General features: G+C 42.3%; 1 protein-coding gene across 1 annotated transcript; it reads right to left on the bottom strand.

The window, feature by feature from the left end:
* Nucleotides 1-116: 116 nt before the first annotated feature.
* elmo3 (engulfment and cell motility 3) lies at nucleotides 117-20889 on the bottom strand. Its single transcript, XM_056387282.1, has 21 exons — nucleotides 20645-20889; nucleotides 16347-16455; nucleotides 13444-13484; nucleotides 13227-13299; nucleotides 11987-12037; nucleotides 11522-11691; nucleotides 10786-10885; nucleotides 10531-10682; nucleotides 10162-10240; nucleotides 9238-9288; nucleotides 8980-9102; nucleotides 8418-8540; nucleotides 8196-8300; nucleotides 7992-8100; nucleotides 7732-7868; nucleotides 3048-3211; nucleotides 2304-2416; nucleotides 2106-2210; nucleotides 1880-1959; nucleotides 1687-1767; nucleotides 117-1531 (listed from the first exon to the last, which is right to left on the bottom strand). Exons 2-21 carry the CDS (start codon nucleotides 16422-16424, stop codon nucleotides 1319-1321), a joined length of 2148 nt encoding a protein of 715 aa, XP_056243257.1. The 5' UTR covers nucleotides 16425-16455; nucleotides 20645-20889; the 3' UTR covers nucleotides 117-1318.
* Nucleotides 20890-21076: the final 187 nt, after the last annotated feature.

Below are 21076 nucleotides of genomic sequence, written 5' to 3'. Positions count from 1 at the left end.
TTTTTCTCAGTATAAATCAAACTTTTTATTCATGTGAAATCACCCAAAGCGCATGACTCAGAGTGAGCATCATCGCAGAGGGGGGTGTGTCAGGAATGCACTGCAGAAGAAAGTCGTGACCGTGCTGAAATGTAATAACCCGGTGCCAAAAACTGGCCGAAAACACACACACACTATGATATTCTGTAGATCTGTGTCAGTTCTGTGCTGCTTGCAGCCCCCAGTGAATGCATGGTGAGATTGAGCGCATCACATTATAATAATTACCTTGTATAAAATGATTCAGTTAGAGTTAAATCAGGGTTCAATGCAGTTCTGTGTCGTACAGACTCACAGGGATGATTGTTGGTCAGATATTAAACTAGTCACAAGTTTTCTTTCTAATTTTCAAACTGTTGATTGTTGTAAAGTTGTAAAGTGGCTTTACCACCACAAGAAAAAAAAAAAAAAAAAGTCAGCTTAGTACCTAATGCAAATCTGCACTGCTATAAAACAAGAAGTCAGAGCATCTCCGCTCCACAGTAATCATCACTGAGCCACTGGGATCCGTACAAAGGCCAGTACCTATAGGTGTATTTAAGCAAGAAAAATCATCCAACATTGAAAACATACTGTAGTTCTATATCACATTGGAAATGAATCAGACATGTACCACATCTTGAAAAAGCACTGTGTTCTAGTTAATGCCCATTAATAAAAAAAACAAAAAACATACAAGAATTTAGGAGAAATGAGCACAACCAGATCAAAGCGTCTACAGCGCCAACCAGTAATAAGCAGCCTCGCACACAGGAATATTCCACGTATCATACATAGTTTAGATATATTTAGAAATATAAAACTGATTACACAACAAAATTAAAGTACCATTACTTGAGCGGTGGTATTTTATAACATCAAGAATCTCATTTATCCAAGTCTCTGTTTTTGGAATTTGTTGATGTTTCCAGACAGATGAGGAACAGGAAGGAGAACAGCTGAACATCAACTGATTGAGAAAAGAAAGAAAACTTCTATCCCAGTTGGGGAGTGATAATCTGCAGCATTAATCCGGCTGAGAGCCATTTGGTAGCGATTCCTACCCACAACCGCTATTGTAGTTTAAGAGACTCTTTCCATGTTTTCAGTTTCACTTGGATGTAGAGAATGAGGCCACAGAAGAAAATTCTAATGTCAGGGTTATAAATCTGTGTTAATAAGTGCATGGACGCACAGATCAAATCTCACCACAAACACACAAACACACACACACACATACACATACACATATATTTACACATTCGCACATCCTAGTTGCACTCCAGCCTGTGCACACGCTCTACTGCTCAGTCTGGCTGAAGTCGTAGCAGAAGTTGTAGTTGCTCGGAGGTTTGGGGACTACCGGCGCGCTGTCGGGGATGGGGACATTCTCGAGGTCCAGGAGGCGCAGCTTAATCTCCATAGAGAGGAGGATCTCCAGCTCGCTGCGCATGGATTCACTACTCATCTCCCGGCCCAGGAGAACGCTCAGCCCATCTGTCCACAGGCAGAACTGACAGAGGAAGAAAGACAGTAAGTACACGGTATATTCTTACTCGTCATTATAAGACAAACACAGACAAGAAGAATCTGTGATAAAGAAAGGAAAATGTTCCTGATCAATATCTGGAAACGTTGCGACGTAGGTTAATTCAGGGCCAAACTCACGTCAGTTCTGGAGGGTGCGATAAAGTTCAGACTGTACTCCTCGACATCATATGTGATGCTAAACGCCAGGTCCAGCACCTCCTACAGTGAGGGAGGAACACACATGCAAACCCAGTGAGGCTTCTCGTTTGTTACGTATACTAACAGGATGAGAGTGTATCCATAATCTGAGAAGATAAAGAGAGCCACTGACCTTGTTCTGTTTGCCTTTGTTCTCTTTCATGTGAGGACAGTCTTTTCCTGTCAGCAGGCCTTTGATATCTGCTACTGGAACTGAGAAGGAAAGCAGAGAGCATTGAACACAGAAAATGAAGTTAACATCATTTAAATACTTTAATCAGGGCTCATGTTTAGTAATTTAAATACAGATGAGTTGTAAATCTTCACATCTGTGCAGCCCCATCTCAGCTTCAACTCACTCTTCTCTTGCAGCGTTTCTATTGGCGGATTGTCCGTGTCTTCCTCCACATCGCCATAGTGAAGCATTTTGTGATTGGGCGACAAGCGGCAGTACCACAGTTTATCTGAGAGAAAAATGGCCAGTCACAAAGATTAGAAGAAACAGCCTACTGTCTTTCATGGGTGTGTGGCTTGTTGTGTGTGTGCTTGCTTCTCACCCTGTCTGCGCCGGCTGCTAATCTTCCTGAACATCGTTCCCTGACACAGCCTGTTGAGTCTCTGCTGGCGGATCAACTCGAGCAGCTCTGGCTTCAGGCGTTCTTTGAGCTCACTGGACAGAAAAAAAAAAACACACACACACTCAACAAAATGCTTCGTCATTTTACATTAGAACCCACTGAAGAAACTCAAGTTTGCAGTTTGCAGAGTTTTTTTCATCATTATTTTCAGCAGAAATCAAATGAGGATCACGGCGCAGGCAGCACCTCTTCAGACCATAAACCCCATGGATGACCCACACAGCAGCGCACTGTTACACTCAGTGTTTAGTGACAAACACTTGCGTAATCAACAACAGTATGGCTGCTGACCTATCAGCTGATTCTATAAGGGTGGAAACTATCTGGAGTCGTCATTAGAGCAGCTGATCAGGTTGTCTCAACCCGCTAATACCATCTATATAAATAGGCAAAAACTGAATGCTGTGTGCATCACAAGGCCAGACTGAAGGCTGATCTTAACAAGCTTTCATCTCGCAGCCAGTCCGAACATAAATCTAAGCGTTTCCTCTGCAAAAGAATGTCTTTCTAGACTAGAGACTCACTCTCTTCAGTGATCTGATTTCCTGTGTCAGGCTCAGAATTAACTGTAGAAAGGAGCATTTTTCTGCCTCACAGCTAAAGCAAAGGATAAACAAGGCAACGAGGAGGTGCACATGTGAACTGGTTCATCCTGCAACTCACAGCACAGGCGGAGCGAGAGTCTCCTCCTGGTGCAGCCGCTCCGTCTGCCGCAGTTTGAGGATCTCGCTGTAGTTGAGAGCGTTGACTTTGTTCTTGAAGAGCTCCAGGGAGGTCGGCTTACTGGACAATGTCCTGGTGATCTGCTCCCTCACCACCTGCATCACCTGGGGACGGAGACATTGGGACAGAGAGATGGTTACATATCGTTGAAGGATGAGTGACAGGTGTTGGAAAAGCAATGTTCAGTTCAGTTTTGTTGACTTGTACTCATATCTCGTCCCATGCAGATCTCCCCAGTTAACACTTCCCCTTGTTTTGGAGATGTCTTTGAAGTGGCCTTCAAAAAGGAAAGCAACCGTGTTGTGGTAAGATAACCCCTCTGAGGAATGTTACACTACACTAACATGTACACATCATCAGAAGCCACCAACCACAGAAAGGAAACACTGTATAAATTCAAATAATGACGTATGAAGCCAGTTGTATTTTCCTATTATTATTTACTCAAACTCAAAGTTTTTGATCGTTTTTGACTGAAAGTCACAATCTTCATCATCATTCACTGCTGAAGACATACTGTTCCCGTGGCCACAGGTGAACCTACATGCTTTAATTTGCAGAAGTTCAGGTGAACTTCACAGCAAGGTCAAAGTTGTGACCAAACAAGAATAATTTATGTCAAAATTACACAAATACAGGAAACACCTGTTGCACTTTTTAGTATGTGGTGCGTACCATACTATATTTGTTAAGAATGAAACGTCCCTAACCATCACCTTTGACCTTTAAAACCCACATCAACAAGTTCTTGCTGTTTACTAGGCCACAACGTGGAGCATAGATTGATAGATAGAAGATAAACACAGCTTACGAGCATTTCACTTCCTCTCCTCCACGCTGTCGTTCATTACTCCTTCTAAGCCACACCCACTGGCTCAGATCCATTCATATGTATTTCCAGCCTATTTCTATTAGCGGATTTAAATTCAAGAGCCAAGTCTGTCCTAGTTCACACTGTCGAGTAACTCTTAGCCCACGCACAGGGCCCCAGCGCTCTTCATTAACCTAATTAACTGCAACATGTGACCAACACCAACATCATACCAACTGTCCTCTGGTTCATCCTTAACTGCTGATTAAACATCTAATACACATTTAATGTAAAAACTAATCTGTAAACAAGTTCCTCCAGTAGCACTGACTCAGCGTTCACTATACCCGTGTGATTTGTGTGTGTGTGTGTGTGTGTGTGCGTGTGTTTTCTGCATGACTTATTAAACTGATGCTCACACAGAGAGACAGGGGGTGACCCTGGTTACCCTGAAACGAGAGCTCAGGGCAGTTGGTCAAACTGTGCACTTGCCTGTGAGTAAAATCTATAGCTCTCTTCAGTATACACGTCTCGGCTGGAAAAATTGGAAAATCTATGTAAAAAATCTATAGTGCTACAGGGCCAAGCAAACTCCAGCACTATTTGTCCACACACAAGCGGCTCTGCTGACCCACATCATTCCTGTTCACACCCATTTTGACTGTGAGCAATCACTGAAGTGTAATTTGACCCATTCAAGTTCTGTCCAGATTTCTCTTATGTGCTGTTATACAAATAATCATTTGCTTACGGAGGACCTGCTTCACAGTTATTTACATACATTACAAAACCAAAAGTGGATATCTCAGCGCTGTGGCAATCTGATGACGCAAATTCAGAAACATACTTGTTCCTTGAGGGCTGAAGACAAAAGGCTTTTTAAATGTGACCAAACTGTTTACGACCACAGAGAATGAGAGTCCACCCATCTGGCAGCGCACAGACAGTGAAATCCAGACTGTCATTTTATATTGTGTGAACAAGCAGGGACACAAAACAAGTGACTACAGTTTCACGCCGTCACTGACTGCTCAAGTCCCATGAGCCAAAATAACCTCAGTGTCCGGCAATTTTCACATGACACGAGTTTCAGACCGCCACTTCACACTGTTATGTCATCTCAGCTCTGATGCTATAAATCCTCTCTGGTGTGAAGTGTCACCTTTTTAACAACTTGTAGTATGTGCTACTTTTTGTACTACACCTGGAACTACACACAGTTAACTACAGAACAACACACTCCTCACAGCCAAGAATAAACACAAGGAAAACCTGAATCTTACCTCCATCTTTTATCCTTCAGAGTCGACTAATTTGCCAAATATTTCAATCCCAACCTCGAATATGTGTTGAATATCTTCAACAATCAGAGGAATGTGATGGGGATGACAAGTGGTGAAAGTGAGGAAGAGAGAGACAGAGATCACCTACATGACAAGAGAGGTGCAGGCCTGTGGGTGTTTTGTAAACAGACACCCTGATATTCCCACACACACGCACACACACAAACATACACACACACACCCCCTGTCCAGCCCCTCTGTCATTTAGCTCAACTGGCCAATAGGAGCAATGACTGGCAGCTGTCTCTGTTCCCTAAAACCCTGCAGCATGTGCATGTATGCTAAATGTGTGTGTGTGTGTGTGTGTGTGTGTGTGTGTGTGTGTGTGTGTGTGTGTGTGTGTGTGTGTGTGTGTGTGTGTGTGTGTGTGTGTGTGTGTGTGTGTGTGTGTGTGTGTGTGTGTGTGTGTGTGTGTGTTTTCGCTCGCTCATGGAGGATGACCGTTATCACAGGGGGTGTACAGAGCTAACCAAATACATTCACGTGACTGGATTGAGGGAGGATGTGTTGTTGTGGAGCAGTCTCACGCACACACCAACACAAATACATCCGATTCATTCTCTAAGTTACGAAACTTAAAATTTGCGATATCACATTTGCCACCACCTCCTCTCTTTTTCTTTTTTCTTTGGTTTCTCTCCCAATCTGCTCGCTGCAGTCCAACCCTCTCATTCTCTCCCTTTCATATTGTTTCCAGAGGTTTTACGTTCCCTCTGTTGTTGTGTAATTACTGCTGATGCCCTGGGCGCTTTGTTTTCCCCATTTCCTTCTCCCTCTGTTTCTGCCGCCCACCACGCTTCTCTTTGTCCACCTAATGCCCCTTTGTCCTTGCCCCAAAGCACCCTGGGTAGGGGGCCGTGGGCAAAAACAAAAGGCCGGTCTGCTGTCCTGGCGCTCAGGACACTGGGCTGCTCCTGACAGGTCAAAAGGTCACTGAGTTTTATGACTGTCAGGAGAGTACTCTGATGACGGACGGCTGTGGTTGATGTTGAAATGCGACTCGGGACAAAAGCTCAACCACTCTTTCTTTCAGGGTGGCTGGATTCTCAATATTTCTCTCAGACAAGACCCCGCTGCTCAAGGCTTGGCTCAACCTATTACCATAGTACTAGTACTACATTGTGGTTGTAAAGTCACTGTGTATTTCTAAATGCTGTCTGTGGGGGCAGTTTGGGGAAAGTTAGCATAAGAATCAACCTATACAAAGTCACAGAAGCACAAAGTTCCACAAATCCACCATAAAATCTGTGTGAAAGGCTCGGATCTCTCAGTGTGTAAAACAGGCTGAATTTCTACTGGTTTGCCTGCTCTTTTGTTTAATTTAAATTGATTTGCTTAAAAAAGATTTTCTCAGTTCATTAATACAACTCAAGATGGGCTTGATTTATCGTGTTAACTGTTGTCACACCTGCAAAGATGCATTTAAAATGAGATCGATTTCTGAACTGAACTCTGAACTGATTAGGCTGTTACACATGATTCATGATGCTTCTGTTCAAGAGAAGAAACAACTTGAGGACTGTATCACAGAATGAGGTAATCACTGCTTTGTTGCTGAGTCCCAAACCAACAAACATCACGGATTAGAACAACGAGACCGTGATTAGATACAAGGCGACGGTGCTTTCAACATTATTCTGACCATGTATGGAAGTGTATTTGTGGCCTGTCTGGCAGTGTGGATGGGAAGCACGGTGTTGCTAAGTCACGGGATTTGTTTGTTTGCAGGATTTGCATGAGACAGACCAGTTCTGGCCATGTAGGCTTGGATCTGAAAGACCCCGTGTTACCTTTTTACACACACAGTGACGGTCGTCTAACCATCGAGCCACGCCGGACCAGCGATTCAACAGCCGTATGTCGGTGTAGCAGAGACTGTAGAGTGTAAAAGCCTCTCTCAGCCAAGCGATAATCTTTCCCATCTGTGTGGGAAAACTCTCGCCCTCACACACGTTCGTCAGAACGATCAAATGGCTCGTTGACTATGAAAAACTTGTGCATTCATGGAATTCAGCTTGGTCCTTCAACCTGTTTTCTTACAAGATCACTTTGCAATGACAGTTTTGATTTAAGTGTATGGCTACAGTGGACAACGTGACCGACTGTAACTTAAGGAAACAGCTTGTGTTGTGGACTGATTATTCAGTAATCTGCCCTTACACACAGTATTCTTCCAGCTGGGTCCTTTGAGAAGAAATTAGATTTTCCTGAGTGGATATTGAGATGGATACTGGGACGCTGGAAGTATTGTAATTACCATAAAGGAAATGGGAGCTGAATTGGTGTTTGAGCTCTGGGTATTTTAATCTATGGTCATTATAATTCATAATTCAATGGGATCCTAAAGAAAGATGGATTCATTTGATGTTATCATTCCTGCATGCAGTCCTCCAGCTCTTTCTCTGGTGCCCTGGACTGAACATGAAGCAAACCATGCTATGCTATGCTATGCTGTGCTTGACTATTGTACCTTGTCAAAGTCCTCCTGTGTGGCTCTCATCTCCTTCCAGGTCTTGTTGAGCAGCTGAATGCAGACACAGAAAAGTTCCTCCATGAGCCGATCCTGACTGAAGAAGATGGGGTGGTAGTCAGATCCCGTCTCTGAGGCTGCGAGAAGAGATGGAGAGGACGGAGGTCAAACGCAAAAACAAAGGAAAGACGCTCAGTCTTAGAGATGGTCTGACTGGAGGTTGTAGGAAATGTTATGGCAGGAGCAGGAGGTCAACTTACGTGGCTCTCCGATGCGAAGAATTTCACACAGGATGAGTGTGAGCTGTATGCTGCTCCTGGCAAACGGACACTCATGTTTGTCCTCCCTACTGCTGTTCTCCAGAACAAACTGGGAGTTGGAGACAATTAGATACTTAGCTAATCATAAAAGGAGACAAAGACAAAAACCACTGAACTCTTTAAACAGAGGTAAATCATACTCACCCTGCTGTAGGCATCAGGATAGCGTGAGGCAAAATAAAACATGGTGTCCAAAGCTAAAAGACCAGGAGGTGTCCGTACCAAGTCCTGACCAGGGTTACTATTGTTCTGAAAGGAAAGGATCAAAGACAATACTAATGCAAATATGAATAATGTCACTGAGAGAAATATGACAGAAGTTGATGGACAAACTTCACAGAACAAGCTGTGACAGCAGACACTCACAGAGAAGCCCAGTTTCTTGAACTCTTTAGCGCAGAGCGAGCGTCGCCTCTCGTGGCTCAGGCTGTTCTCGCTTTCTGTCTCGAACGCCGCCTGCCGCAAACTGTGAAGGATGTCTCTTTGCTCCTGGTGTCAGGGGGGAAGACGCAGGTAAGAGATGGATGCTAACTTCTTAGAGTGTTTAAATGTTTCAAGCTGTAGTGTTGTTGGTCACGTAACAGACCATCAGTAACTACTTCAATTACTTCAATTACTCCCATACAGTATATCTGATCATTTCCACTAAGAATGTAAATTAGTCTATAACTTAGTAAAGATGAAAGATTAATAGATTTACCCATAAAGATAAACACGCTGGCTTTGGGCCAAGGAACAGCTGATTCAATTCAGGTGCAGATCAGGATCTTCAATCATCAGGGAGTTAATGCTTTTTATCCATGAACAGTTTAAGGTTCAGAGAAGGATTTAGGAATCAAATTATCTGATACCTAAACTGTTAATAATGTATGTGTGTGTCTAACAGGAATTGAGAGAAAGTGTATGGACACCTGATGTTATAGCTCACCTGGCTGTAACAGTCCAGAGGCGTCCTCATGCGAGGCTCCAGGTGATTCAGAGTAACTGACTGTAGGACATAGAGGTAGTGGGCCATCTCGTCCTGGACTGAACCAGAACTATGGATGATGTTCTGCAACATCAATAGGTGAAAGTGTCGGTTTATTCACATTCACAGCTACACATCAAAGAGGTTTTCTTTTGTTGTATTGTCAATGAGATACAGAAAACTATATGAAATTAGGAAGGAATTAAAAAGATAATTTACCTTATAAATGTACTGACGGAGATTCTTCTTATTTAGGAATGCAAACATCTCCTGGAAAAGAGAGAACGAGGAAGAAGGTGAGCACAAGTAAAATGTGTTACTGAGGTGCAATGACATGTTTCTATCATGGGGTGGCAATATAGTGTCGGTAACAGACCAGTGGGCCTGACCAGGGTTCGTCTGTGTGGGACTTTGACCCCTGTGACGAAAAGATCACTTGCTGGTACATGCTTCTCTGACTCAACCTCATTTTGTTCAGGGCAAATTTTCTCTTGGGTTGGTCACACTGATAAGAGGGGTGGATTTGTTGATTTACTGTAAAAAAGGAAGCGTGTGTGTGTGTGTGTGTGTGTGTGTGTGTGTGTGTGTGTGTGTGTGTGTGTGTGTGAGTGAGAGAGTGTGAGTGAGAGAGAGAGTAACAATGAGAGCCTGAGAGAAAAGAGACGAAGGGCTGAATAAAGCAACTGTTTCCGTACAATAAGAGAGGAGCAGGAACCCGACACAGGGAGAGAAAGCCTCGACTGTCTGCAGAGAAGCTGATATGACCACAGAGAATGAGATAGATGGATCATTTCCAGCTGTCTGGCAGAAGTGATGCTCGCAGGACTCTGACTCTTATGTACAATAATGGTCCGGCTGGTGCAAATAAACACCTTTTACCCTAAGTCACATGCATGCCATTCACAGCTTGGGGTGTCACAGCTTCCCATAAGTACCCAAATGTCTCACAGTAAAGAGTTAAGACAACTGAAACTGAAAAATGTGCAGAGCGTACTGATTTACAGCCGCAGGCACCACCGTCTGGGAGAAGTAAACATTCAGGAAACAACCTAAACACATATTCAACTGCATGCGTGTGAGTTTGAACAGCTATAAGGAGAAGAGGAACAATGTCAGAAAGCAAGCATCAGCCTGCAGCAGCACCTGTCTGTCGGAGTCGCCTGCTGTCTGTAGTAGGGCCATAAGCAGGGCCATGGCTTTAGTCTGTATCTGCTGATTTGTCCTGAAAGAAGTCAGAGAGGAGGGTGTGAGACAAACTCCCATTTCAACATTTTACAGCTGTATGAAAAGGTGTGTTTGGGGAGAAAAGAGAAACAATGAGATTAAAAAATGTTCTTGTTTTCGAGGTTTCAATCCTCACATCCGTTTTATCAGCAGTATTTTACATATTTGAAAACTTCCTCTTACAGAGACTATACTGATACTGACTCATCAGCCTGCCACCTCATCGCCACACGGAGGTGTGAACGGTAGTTTTAAGTACGAGTGAGTCCAAATCTATCTGTTACTTACACCTGGAGGTGAGCGATAAGCCTCTCCATGGTGACTTCCTGTTTGACCTGCAGGAAGAGGCTGTGACTGCTCAGCACCATGCTCTCCAGGATGTCCAACGACACCTGCTGTATTGATGCATCGGTCGGCTTGGCGTTGACAAAGCTGGCAATCTGAAAGGAGGGAAGGTGGGAATCTTAAGACAGAATGCAGCTACGGTCACATAAAAACCTAATCTGTGACAAAACAAAAGACAGGGAGCGACAGATACGGCACCTTCTTGATGAAGACAGACGATATGTTCTCCCAAGAAACTATCCCATGATCCATCAGTTCCATGAAGCCTGTCAGTGTGTGGGTCATGATCACATTACTCCTGGATGAAGCAGACACACAGAAATAAATATAATTTAAATTTACACACAGACACACACACACTGAATCTGAACAGCAAGTGTTTTTAATAATTCAATTACTGTGTAAAGTGTAAATATGTATGCTAATGCACTCTAAAACATTTCCAATGTGTCACAGAGAACTAAGGATTCAGCTTATTGTGCTATTGTAAAGCTTGTTAGTGCGATTTATGATCATAGGAATGGTTCAAATTTAAAATCAATAAATCAACAAAGGCTTTAACTGAAGAAGAAAGAGTGAGGAACAAATGGGAGGAACCATTTCCTTCCCTAGAGTATAGTCTCATATTTGTGGCCTTATACAATATATTCAGCAGGAACACTCCTTGTGTTTTTTTCCTATACATGTTTAACTCAGCAGGGATATGCTGCTACATGTGCAGAAACCACTTAACCCTTCAGCACCAGTGATATCTATCAGGGGAACAGCATTCCACCCCATCCAAGGAAGGTATGCAAGCACAGACACCCACCCACACACACCCATTCACACACACACACACACACACACACACACACACACACACACACACACACACACACACACACACACACACACACACACACACACACACACACACACACAGAGTACTAACTCATTAGAATCCTCTACTATCTTGACCAATAAGAGGTGTCCGTCACGACTGATGAACTCCTGAGCAAAGGTCACGTCTGTGGAAACACTCGCCAGTTCCTTCAGCGAATCGCAGCGCACGCCTGAGTCTGAGCTCTGGATGCCCTTGAACAAGTCCTCTGCGCAGCGACCCTGCGTTCATGCAAAAAGAAACACCTATACTTAAACAAACCATACTGAACAATTTCCTCCATTCCTAGTAATTCATGGTGTTGTTGTTCTTGTTTAAAACCTGGCTACTTGCAGCGGCAGAGACGGATCAATGCTGATTCGTTCTATTGCCAGGAAACTTATTCTGTAAATTTGCTGCAATGCAGATTGTAAATAAAAGAGTGATACAGAGAGTGAGGGACAGAGTGCTGGAGGAATGTGAGAGGAGGGAGATGAAAGAGGAAAGTGGCTGAGAGCCTGATGTCTGCAGACTCACCGGTGCCTTGGTCAGTCGCAGAATGCAGCCGTTCTTAATGTCCAGACGATTCTACACCACACAAACAAACAAACAAACATTCTTATTTTGGTCATAATTTAACTAAGATTTTCACATAGCTATCTTTGTGGAAACAGGACAGAAGAGCTGTTTTATTTGGCTTGTTAATCGGTTTTATTCTTGGGAGTTCTTATCTGCACATCCTTCTTTCATGAAGTCATCATGAAAGAAAAATATACTTATAACACACTCTATAATGACTCTATCATGTCTTTTATTATCAACAGCCAGAGAGTGGGGGAGTCGAGAGGTGCCAAAATGCCACAGCAGAAGGACATAGGCCTGGGGCCTACCCCCAGCTCATACAACTGGACCAGGTAACACAGTCAAAGAAAAGTTTAAAACTGTGAAGAAGTTTAAAATTGTGAAGATGTGTCAGGCTGTTGCAGATTCACATGATCAGCAATGTATCTTTGTTGTTTGCCTTGATGGGAAAGCCAGGTGTCAAGACTGACTGTAAAGAGACATCCTCAAGACGGCTGCCAGGGTTTCTACATGGATCCATTTCACATGGATATTTCTGAATCAAACTGCTGCTGAAAGAGGGAAATGATCTCATTCTTACATCGCGTGCAATCAAGGTAAGCCTTCCACACAACCATCAAGAAGCGGAAACATCTGCGTTTTACTACAAACTCACCGACTTCAAAGTGAACATCCTTGTAGCAGCTCCAGCAGAGCTAAAAGTACAACCCTGCTGTGCGTTTCAAACTCTTCACAGCAACACTATATTGACCGTCTCACTAAAATGTTCTACAATAAATAAAGCATCTTTCTGCACATTTCTCTGGTGGCACTGTAATGACTTCTACAGTCAAAAGAGGGGAAGGGCAGAGAGTGTAGCTCTGTGCGCTTTTCTCTTTCTCTCCCTCTGTCTGTTGATTTTTCAGTCGGTCTCACAATTTATTGATATTGTGAGAGCTGGGCCCTGTCTTGAGTAACTTTACGTACTTTCAGATACAAGGGAAATACAAACAAAAGTAGACAGAGGTCACCATGTGCTGATAGAGTAGTGTGTCTGATTCATTGCTGTGATTTGACATCTCACAGAGATTTGCACATCTGCAGGTCTGACTCAGGTCTGTTGCTCATCGTCTTCAAGCTGTGCTCAGACATTCACAAGACTGATTCCCCGGTGTGGACAAATATTTGTATTGATGTGTACGTAGATGTGACTCACTGATTCAGTGATGTACGTCTGCACTCCATCAGCGTACTGCAGAGCGTAGTTCTCAGGACCTGGGAGATTCCAGCTACACACACACACGCACACGCACACACACACACACACACACACAAACACACACATACATACAGATATTAACTATCAAAATACCACAAAAAGTTTAATGATGTCAAATGCAACCAGAGAGACATCAGAGCCATTATCAACTTACCCATCGCACACCTCCTTTATGACAGCAGACAGAGGCTTTTTCTGCATAGAGACACAACAAACTCTATGTAATCACAAACACATAAAAGGCAAATACATTTACATATCACAAAAACACACACCTGCTGCATACATGTGGGTCATAACAACAGGACTTAGCAGACTCTACAATCAAAGTATTTCCTCCATCAGGGAGCTGAACACATGCTTCAGTAATAACACGCTGTTATGGGATCATGGTACCACAGCTATTCTCGCTGGCTGCAAACCCTGTTTGCTGAGAAGAGGAAATCCAAGAGCTCCCCAACGCTTTTTAAACAATGTTCCTCTCAGTGCCCAGATCCCTCTTTGTACGTAAATAAAAGCCAGACTACTTCCATGTCTGACTCTTAGCTATCCTGCCATTAGTGGTCAGCCCCGCGGTCAACCAATCAAAATGTCTTCGGGTTCTGTGGTAGACCCAGTAAACGGTCTGTTATTAGTGGCAGCCAAGAAGGTCGACTGATCAGATGTGTTTAATGAAGACGGCAGGGCCAATAAGACGTTTTTGAGGGATTCTTTCCTGGGCAAGATTAGTTGTGATCTACAATAAAAATATTTTGGGTAGAGAATGGGCATTCATTCACATCCAAATCAGTACTCCTGAATGTTCAGTTGGTGTGCTCTTTACACAACACAAAGTCATGAAATGTTGTTTGAGGTGATAGGGCTTAAAACTAGGATCTGCGCCCATTGAATTTTCAATTGTGCTGCCTTTTTTACAGCTGTAAGTACCTGTTAAATCCATTCTCTCTCCGTTCAAACTTTCTCATTTGCTGTACAGTATATGACTGTGAACACACACCCCTGCTGTACACGTTAAACTACATCTCATGCATAGTGTCTTGCGCAAAGATGTAAAACTTCCCCAAAATTTCTTGGAAACGCAAGGAAAACTTCCCCACCATCACATTTGGTTAAAGCTGACGAAACAAAACCAACAGGCGGGTGTGGCAAACTCAAAAGTGTTCAATATGAAATGATTAAAAAAAGACATTATAAGATAAAATATATATACATTTATTGTGTAAAATATATAACTAAATCAACAATTTGCAAAATAACTGAAAAAAATTTCAAATCTTTTATTTTATTTTCATTGTTTTATTAGATATCATATCAGACATTTGGGGCTCCTCTAAGCAAAACATTTCAATGAATGAATGAATTTAAAAAGTGGAGTGCAGCAGGGTGATCGCAAAAGAAAATGTAAAAAGCGGAGCCATCAGCCTAACTATCATACACACCAGACTTGGCATTATTCAGCTACTGTAAATATCTTGTGCTGCAGCAGCTGTATCAAACAACAGCAAAAAGGAAGTGGGAATAGTGACACATACCACAGTCACACAAATGCTTTTTTTTTTTTTTTTTGGCATAAATATTATGTCGTTGTTGTTTAGGTTTCTAGGCTGCTTCACTAAATACAATCTGACTGTGAATCACCACTTTACATATATCTATATTTACATATATCACCAAACCTGCAGCCCAATGCTGCTGCGTGAAAAAACTATGGGAAGAGACATCTTTACAAATGTCTGGATGTCTTCTTGCCATGAATTTAGCCTCTCAGGTAGCAGTGATCCCAGATTGAGAACCCCCCTCTATCAAGCTCAACAATATAATTATAATTGAGGAGTTTGAGTTATATGAAGGCATGGATATCAAGTCAAACAGGCAGGCCTTTTGGTCAGGCATCACCAGGTGATGTGGCAGCTTGAGCAGCAGCACATCTGATCACCAAAGATAATTGAAGACACAGAACAACACAGAAAAATAAATCCAAGAGAAATAACAACATTCTTCTCAGATCTATTTATACCTACATCATGCTGCATTAACTTCAGAAGCAACATGACAGTAACTAGGGATGTGGTATGTGCATAAAACACATTGCTGGCCCATAGTGCTGCTGAAGATTTCTGTCTCAAACCACAGATCGCCTGAGCTAACATTACCAGTCAAACTCATGACAACCAAAGTACAAATATCTGACCTATCCCTTTTAGTGTGGAGATCATCCCTGTGGTCTTTGGGTCTAAAGCAAATGAAGCACACTAAGAGGAAGTGCTGCCTGAAAAAAGGCTCAACGGAGGGCAAGACATTCCCATGGTAGTTCACTGTCAAAGCGTTCAGCAGCCAACTGAAGCAACGTCTGAGAACAGACGGAGAGTCTCTCTTTATATGACAAAGTTATTATTACATTATTTCTAATTATTACCAACCAGAGTGACAAACCTCATTCATCCATTTTTTTTTTACTGGTTTTTGGATTTGTGTGTGTGTGTGTGTGTGTGTGTGTGTGTGTGTGTGTGTGTGTGTGTGTGTGTGTGTGTGTGTGTGTGTGTGTGTGTGTGTGTGTGTGTGTTGTGTGTGTGTGTGTGTGTGTGTGTGTGTGTGTGTGTGTGTGTGTGTGTGTGTGTGTGTGTGTGTGTGTGTGTGTGTGTGTGTGTGTGTGTGTGTGTGTGTGTGTGTGTGTGTGTGTGTGTGTGTGTGTGTGTGTGTGTGTGTGTGTGTGTGTGTGTGTGTGTGTGTGTGTGTGTGTGTGTGTGTGTGTGGTGTGTGTGTTGTGTGTGTGTGTGTGTGTGTGTGTTGTGTGTGTGTGGTTGTGTGTGTGTGTGTGTGTGTGTGTGTGTGTGGTGTGTGGTGTGTGTGTGTGTGTGTGTGTGTGGTGTGTGTGTGTGTGTGTGTGTGTGTGTGTGGTGTGTGTGTGTGTGTGTTGTGTGTGTGTGTGTGTGTGTGTGTGTGTGTGTGTGTGTGTGTGTGTGTGTGTGTGTGTGTGTGTGTGTGTGTGTGTGTGTGTGTGTGTGTGTGTGTGTGTGTGTGTGTGTGTGTGTGTGTGTGTGTGTGTGTGTGTGTTACCTGGTCCAGTTGTATGAGCTGGGGGTAGGCCCCAGGCATCTGGATGGCTATCTTCACTATGTCCTTCTGCTGTGGCATTTTGGCACCTTTCGACTCCCCCACTCTCTGGCTGTTGATAATAAAAGACATGATAGAGTCATTATAGAGTGTGTTATAAGTTTATTTCTCTTTCATGATGACTTCATGAAAGAAGGATGTGCAGATAAGAACTCCCAAGAATAAAACCGGTTAACAGGCCAAATAAAACAGCTCTTCTGTCCTGTTTACACAAAGATAACTTTGTGAAAATCTTAGTTAAACTATGACCAAAATAAGAATGAGCTTGTATTCGATGGGTCTAAAAAAAAAAAAGCAGAAGACTTATTTCACAGGCTGAGCTATAAACATGAGCTCTAAGTGTGATATATAGAGATAAATTGGACACTGATCATTACATAAATCAACAAAAATGTAGGCCTATGTGGAGCAGTCAAACTGTTCAGTTTGATTTTTACCAACAGAAACTTGAGCTGTGCAAAACGGAATAATAATTCTGCGATTTCAAAACGTGATACAGCAAAAACAACCCAACCCAAGAGCAGGTTCCCTTTTAGGGGCGCTGATGATTCTGTTCACCTCATGAATGACTCATGGCTGTCAGAGCAACTATCGTTTTCAATATGAAGTTGTAGAACACTGTGTTCCTCTTTCACTGTGTATTTATGGTGCACTGAGTAAAGCTGAGAGGGCTGTCTACACACGCACTGTGGATTGTTCACACTCCCCCTTCCAGCTCACAGACAAACTTCTTCCGCAGCCTTCAGACGGCATTCCCAGAGGATACAGAAGAAGCTGTTGTTGTGCTTCCAACCCTTCCCCCTTCCTCGTCCTTCTCCGTCTCTCCCTTGCTCTCAGCACATGGAAACAATACAGTTGGATCTAAATTCTTTTGTACACTCACGAGCTCGCGATGAAAGAAAAACGGTCGAGCTTGCGCCCGCTTGTATTCGTTGTGATTAATAACCCCCATCCTCTGTATGATCTGTTGGATAGCTCGCATAGTTTCACTCCACTCTCAAAGAGAAAGACCTCACAGTTTATGGCAGGTTTCAAAGCAATACTCCTGTCAAAACAACCATACGCCTTTACGGTCTTCTCACCTCACTTGGCCTGAGGCAGCGATTTTCCTGATGTAGAAGGTTTTCAAAGCAGGAATGAAAATGGGGGCAGAGCAGGAAAGAAGATTTTGATCAACAAAAAGATGCAAATACAACAAACAACACATTCCCACGTTTGTTTTTGGATAAATTACATGGACTGGAGGGTGAAGACAGCCCTGAGGTCCTGAAAACATTCTGGTAAATTGGTGCTGGTGCCAAAGGTCAACTTCCCTCCAACAAATAACAACAGCGGTTTGCAGCCTTATTAATCTTAAAGAGATTTGGGGGAATCAAGGTTTGTTTGCAGCTTATGAGTCAGCAAATTCAGGGACAAAATCTGACTGCCTGTGGGTTTTAAGCTGAGTGTCTGTCTGAGATGAATAATGATGAAATGAAACTGAAAATATCAGCTGAACGTCAAATTATTGGTTGGGTTGTACTGCAAAGAGTGAAAGGAGGGGTGGCTTTGCTTTGTCAAAACAATTCTTCACAGATTGAGGATTAATGGGGAAATACACACCGTAAAAATTGTGGCTTTTTAGTCAGCTGCGTGTTTGGACGCTGCTCTTCATTTCCCATTCTGAATGAATACTTGGCAGGTCTGTATGAGAAGCTAAACTGTATGAATATGACCTGTACAATTTATTTAAAAAAAAAAGAGTTCTCCAAAAGGCTGGCAAATGGAAAATGAAACTAATTCTTTATCTGGCTGACAAAAATCAAACATCACAAACATTTTAAAGGCCCTAAAAAGCTCTAAATCAGCCACTTACACTGTGGCTGTGAAAATTTCAAGACATCTGAAGACGTCACAGTGGGCTGTTGTTTTATAGACAAATAACTAACCAATTAACCAAGAAAATAATGTACAGATTAATAGATAATGAAAATAATTAGTATAGTACCTGGAAAACCATTGATGCTCCCATCAGCCCCAGATATGCTTTGTGTTTACAGCCAATTAGCAAACGTTAGTATGCTGATGGCTAAAGTAAGACGGTGAACACGTCATATGCATCGTCAGCATCATCAAACATCACCAGCATGTTGGCATGTTGATGATAGCATTTAGCTCAAGGTACCATTCACAGAGCTGCTAGCGTGGCTGTAGATTAAAGATGTGAAACGAAGGTGGTTTTACAATCACTTTTTTGCATGACTATGCAATCTAATGATGTTTACACACATGAAGATTTTGAGAAACTATCATCTGTGCAACCAAGCAGGTAGAGGCTTTCATTTTTTTCAACTTCTATTAATATTAGAAAATTGTCTTGAAGAACAGGAGGCCAAAACTATCATGCTGTTACCATAACAAAAATAGATAATTTGTTGCCTAATATCATAATACGAAGATTATACTGATTTTCTGTTGCTGCAATAACCAAAGTCAGATTACCCAATCCTGAGAGTTAAAACATTCAAGTTACATCTTCCCACCGTCTAGCATTCTTGGTTTACCCATGACGACAACAAAGCACTATTAGCCCACAGTCATCACGACCTGTCTGTACATGCTCCAGACCTCATGGAAGACTGGATAAAGCTCCCCCTTCACTGACGTTCTCCCATCATTACAACTAGTCTAACAATAAACTCTAGCTCGTGCTTTGAGCCTCGGCTCGTTTCCAAAACAAAACTAGTTTAGTAATGTTGTAATCCGTCTATTGACTCATTTCATTGAATGAATTTCATACTATTTTATATTTAATCACGTTAAATGGCTGGTAATACAACCTGATGAAGAATGTATTAGTAAAAATACAAAAAGGATGTTAAAACGTTCAAAAACTCTGAGACTATTTTACTTTTCTTCAGGCAGATTTTTTGCACAGTTTAAATACTGTCAAATTGGCCCTGTGTTTGTCATACACCTCAGCTCATGAGAAAAGCTGCTGATTAGTAAAAATGTGAAAGCACTTCAATGTTTCCTTTCCTTAACTCAGCAGAATAGAGAGGGGAGGTTTCCATCTCAGTCTCCACAGAGGTTAACCACTGAAGAGAGTGTGTCAGACAGTGTCTGTACCTGTCTGTGGAAGCTGAAACAAAAGTCTGCATGTGCCTGTCTGCATTAAAACAGAAGTTATGGTGTTGGTAAACTACTCTTAATACAGTGATTCAGTATGATAAAACCTCATTGCATTTATCAACACAGGTTGATAAAAGGTTATCTAGAGTTTTAGAGCCAAAACAAGTAGTAAAATAATGGATTAGGTCATTGACAGAAAACTAGTTGGCAACAATTTTGATAATCAATGAATTTTGTCCAAACTCAATTTACTCAGTTGATAAATTGTTTCTGTATTACTAAGTTATTACGATACGGGAAGTTATGACAGTTACAATGCAGAAAAACCTAATTTAGGCATGAATATATATCTGTGTATGTACAATAAATAGATAGACTGTTTCCCGCAGTGAAACAATAAACCTTGTCTCACAGACCCACGCTCTTAAAGATAAGGGGTCCATCATATTCAGTGCCTGTGCTCTTCTCTGAGCAGTTTGCTTCATTAAGCTTAAAACCACAGGCACGGCCAGACCTTTTGTTTGCCTGCAGACCCAATGTGTGTCTCAGACCCCCTGGACTGACACACTCCCCTCCCCTCTGTGGAAGTGTGTGTGTGTGTGTGTGTGTGTGTGTGTGTGTGAGTGTGTGTGAGTGTGTGTGTGTGTGTGTGTGTGTGTGTGTGTGTGTGTGTGTGTGTGTGAGAAAGGGGGAGCTCTCAGCTGCCTGAAATTCCTAACCTGACAGGGACCCCCTCCCGCCCCCAACCCCCCCTCTTTTTTGTACTGTGATCTAGTAGAATCAGACTTTCATACTTTCAGTATTACTTTCATGCATACAGTAATCCGTTTATGACAATATCTCAATTCTGTTTTACACAAATAAATGTAAGTGCAGCTGAACGCTAGTTGAGTAAAGGCATGTGGTGCTGCAAATGTTCACCACCAAACAATGTTCAAGCTGACTTAGTTAGAAGTAAAAGTAAACACGTACGTGCAAATAAGTATCAAAACAGCACCTGAACTGTTGGTACTTTCAATTTAAAACTGATATGGCTGCTGCCAAAGCTTTGTGAAATGAATCGCAACAGGTTTGTGAAAAGAAATGTGAGAATCAGCTGCAGAGCTTTTTTTCCTCTGACTGCGTCCTACCTGGTTTGAAAAGACAAGTCGAGGGCTACTGTCCTGCAGGAACCGCCGCAGTCGGAGCGAGAAACATTTGCAGCTGTCTTTTTTTTTTCCTTCAGAGGGAACAACGCTCAGTATCCAGAAGTTACTTTTTTCTTAAAGAAACATCTGAACAAAAAAAAAAAAGCAGGAGGAAACTCCTCGAAACAAGTTTTCAGGAATGATTAGTTGATTTAAAAGTTCCGGGTTGGTTGGAGTCGTTTGGTCGAGGGTCGGGGCAAGTTAGACATGTTAAGACAACTGTCTTCCGGTTATTACTTTCAAAATAAAACCTTTCGTGCCTATGGTGTTTTGATATAAGCATTGGCGTGGAAATTATGTTTTGAGAAACTTTCGTATGAAAAAAAATCCATCACGCTTTTATTTGTTTCATGGCATTTAGTTCCATCTATATAC

The sequence above is a fragment of the Seriola aureovittata genome, chromosome 10 (genome assembly GCF_021018895.1).
Source record: "Seriola aureovittata isolate HTS-2021-v1 ecotype China chromosome 10, ASM2101889v1, whole genome shotgun sequence".
Classification (NCBI taxonomy): domain Eukaryota; kingdom Metazoa; phylum Chordata; class Actinopteri; order Carangiformes; family Carangidae; genus Seriola; species Seriola aureovittata.
The sequence above is the reverse complement of the archived record's forward strand: the minus strand, read 5'-3'. Positions and strand labels throughout refer to the sequence as shown.